The sequence below is a fragment of the Myotis brandtii genome, unplaced genomic scaffold (assembly GCF_000412655.1).
Source record: "Myotis brandtii unplaced genomic scaffold, ASM41265v1 scaffold924, whole genome shotgun sequence".
Taxonomy (NCBI): Eukaryota; Metazoa; Chordata; class Mammalia; order Chiroptera; family Vespertilionidae; genus Myotis; species Myotis brandtii.
Genome location: NW_005371808.1, coordinates 375,085 through 376,016, shown reverse-complemented (window position 1 = coordinate 376,016; position 932 = coordinate 375,085). Strand labels below are relative to the sequence as shown.

The following is a 932-nucleotide window of genomic DNA, read 5'->3' as shown; positions in this document are numbered from 1 at the left end:
CCCTCGCTGCTCCGACCGACCCGTACCCCTTGCGGCTGCTTCCGGACAGTGGGCTTCACCCTGGCGAAAATCTGGATCGTCTGCTTCACCATCTCCTCCTCTGGCACTGTACTGACCCTTGACCTCTCAGGCCCAGGCTCCCCAAACTTCGGATTCCCACCACCTCCAGCGAGCGGCAGCCTTAGCAACAGTAACTAGGGACACTACCCAAGGAGCAATGCGCCAACCAGGACCGCCTCCCCTCGCTAATTGGTTGCTAATGGAGTGCTCCGCCCCCCACCCCCCAGGGAAGCACTGAGGGGCGGGGTTGAGGGGGGCTGAGCTGAGAGTACTCCGCACCTTCTAGGCGGAGGCCTGGGCTGCAGGCTTAGCTCCAGAGCTGATCTGGAGAGAGGCTAATGAGTGACAACCACCATGCCTTTCCCGGTTCCTTAATCCATTCTTCCCCTTTTTAGCACTGAAGTCATTCTGTTTTTTATTATTCATTCATGGAATAAATGACACTTGATCTGTGGCAGCAAGGCGCTGGCTGGGTGGGGATCCTGGGCTGCGCAGCACTGCCTCTGCCCTCCTGGAGATTGGGTCTGATGCGGGAGACAGGTTTTCATTAGGGAATTAGGAGTTAGGTCGGGGTAAGCAAGGGGTTCTGAGAAGATACCTCACCTAGCTCTGCTGCGGAAGAGGCCAAGACTGGAGAGAGGGGGACTGTGTCCATGCAATGGTCAGGTCAAGAAAGAATGGGCGCCTTGGCGCAGTGTTGGAGGGAATGTAAGTTGATGCAGCCACTGTGGGAAAGAGCAGGGAAGTTCCTAAAAAGAATTAAAAGTAGCATTGCAATCCCACTCACTCTTGGGTATATGTCCAAAGATGAAATCAGACGCCTAAGAGACATCTGCACTCCCATATTTATTGCAGCATTCGCCAAGATGTAG

At 54.7% G+C, this 932-nt stretch overlaps 1 protein-coding gene across 1 annotated transcript in view; it reads right to left on the bottom strand.

The window, feature by feature from the left end:
- LOC102260699 (kinesin-like protein KIF6) overlaps positions 1-183 on the bottom strand; it is a gene marked incomplete at its 3' end in the record, with an annotated part of 212,356 nt that extends 212,173 nt beyond the window's left edge. Inside the window, exon 1 of the mRNA XM_005885745.2 lies at positions 27-183. Coding sequence (XP_005885807.1) covers positions 27-92 — 66 coding nt within the window. The remainder of the gene's footprint in view (positions 1-26) is intronic.
- Between the last annotated feature and the right edge of the window lie 749 nt (positions 184-932).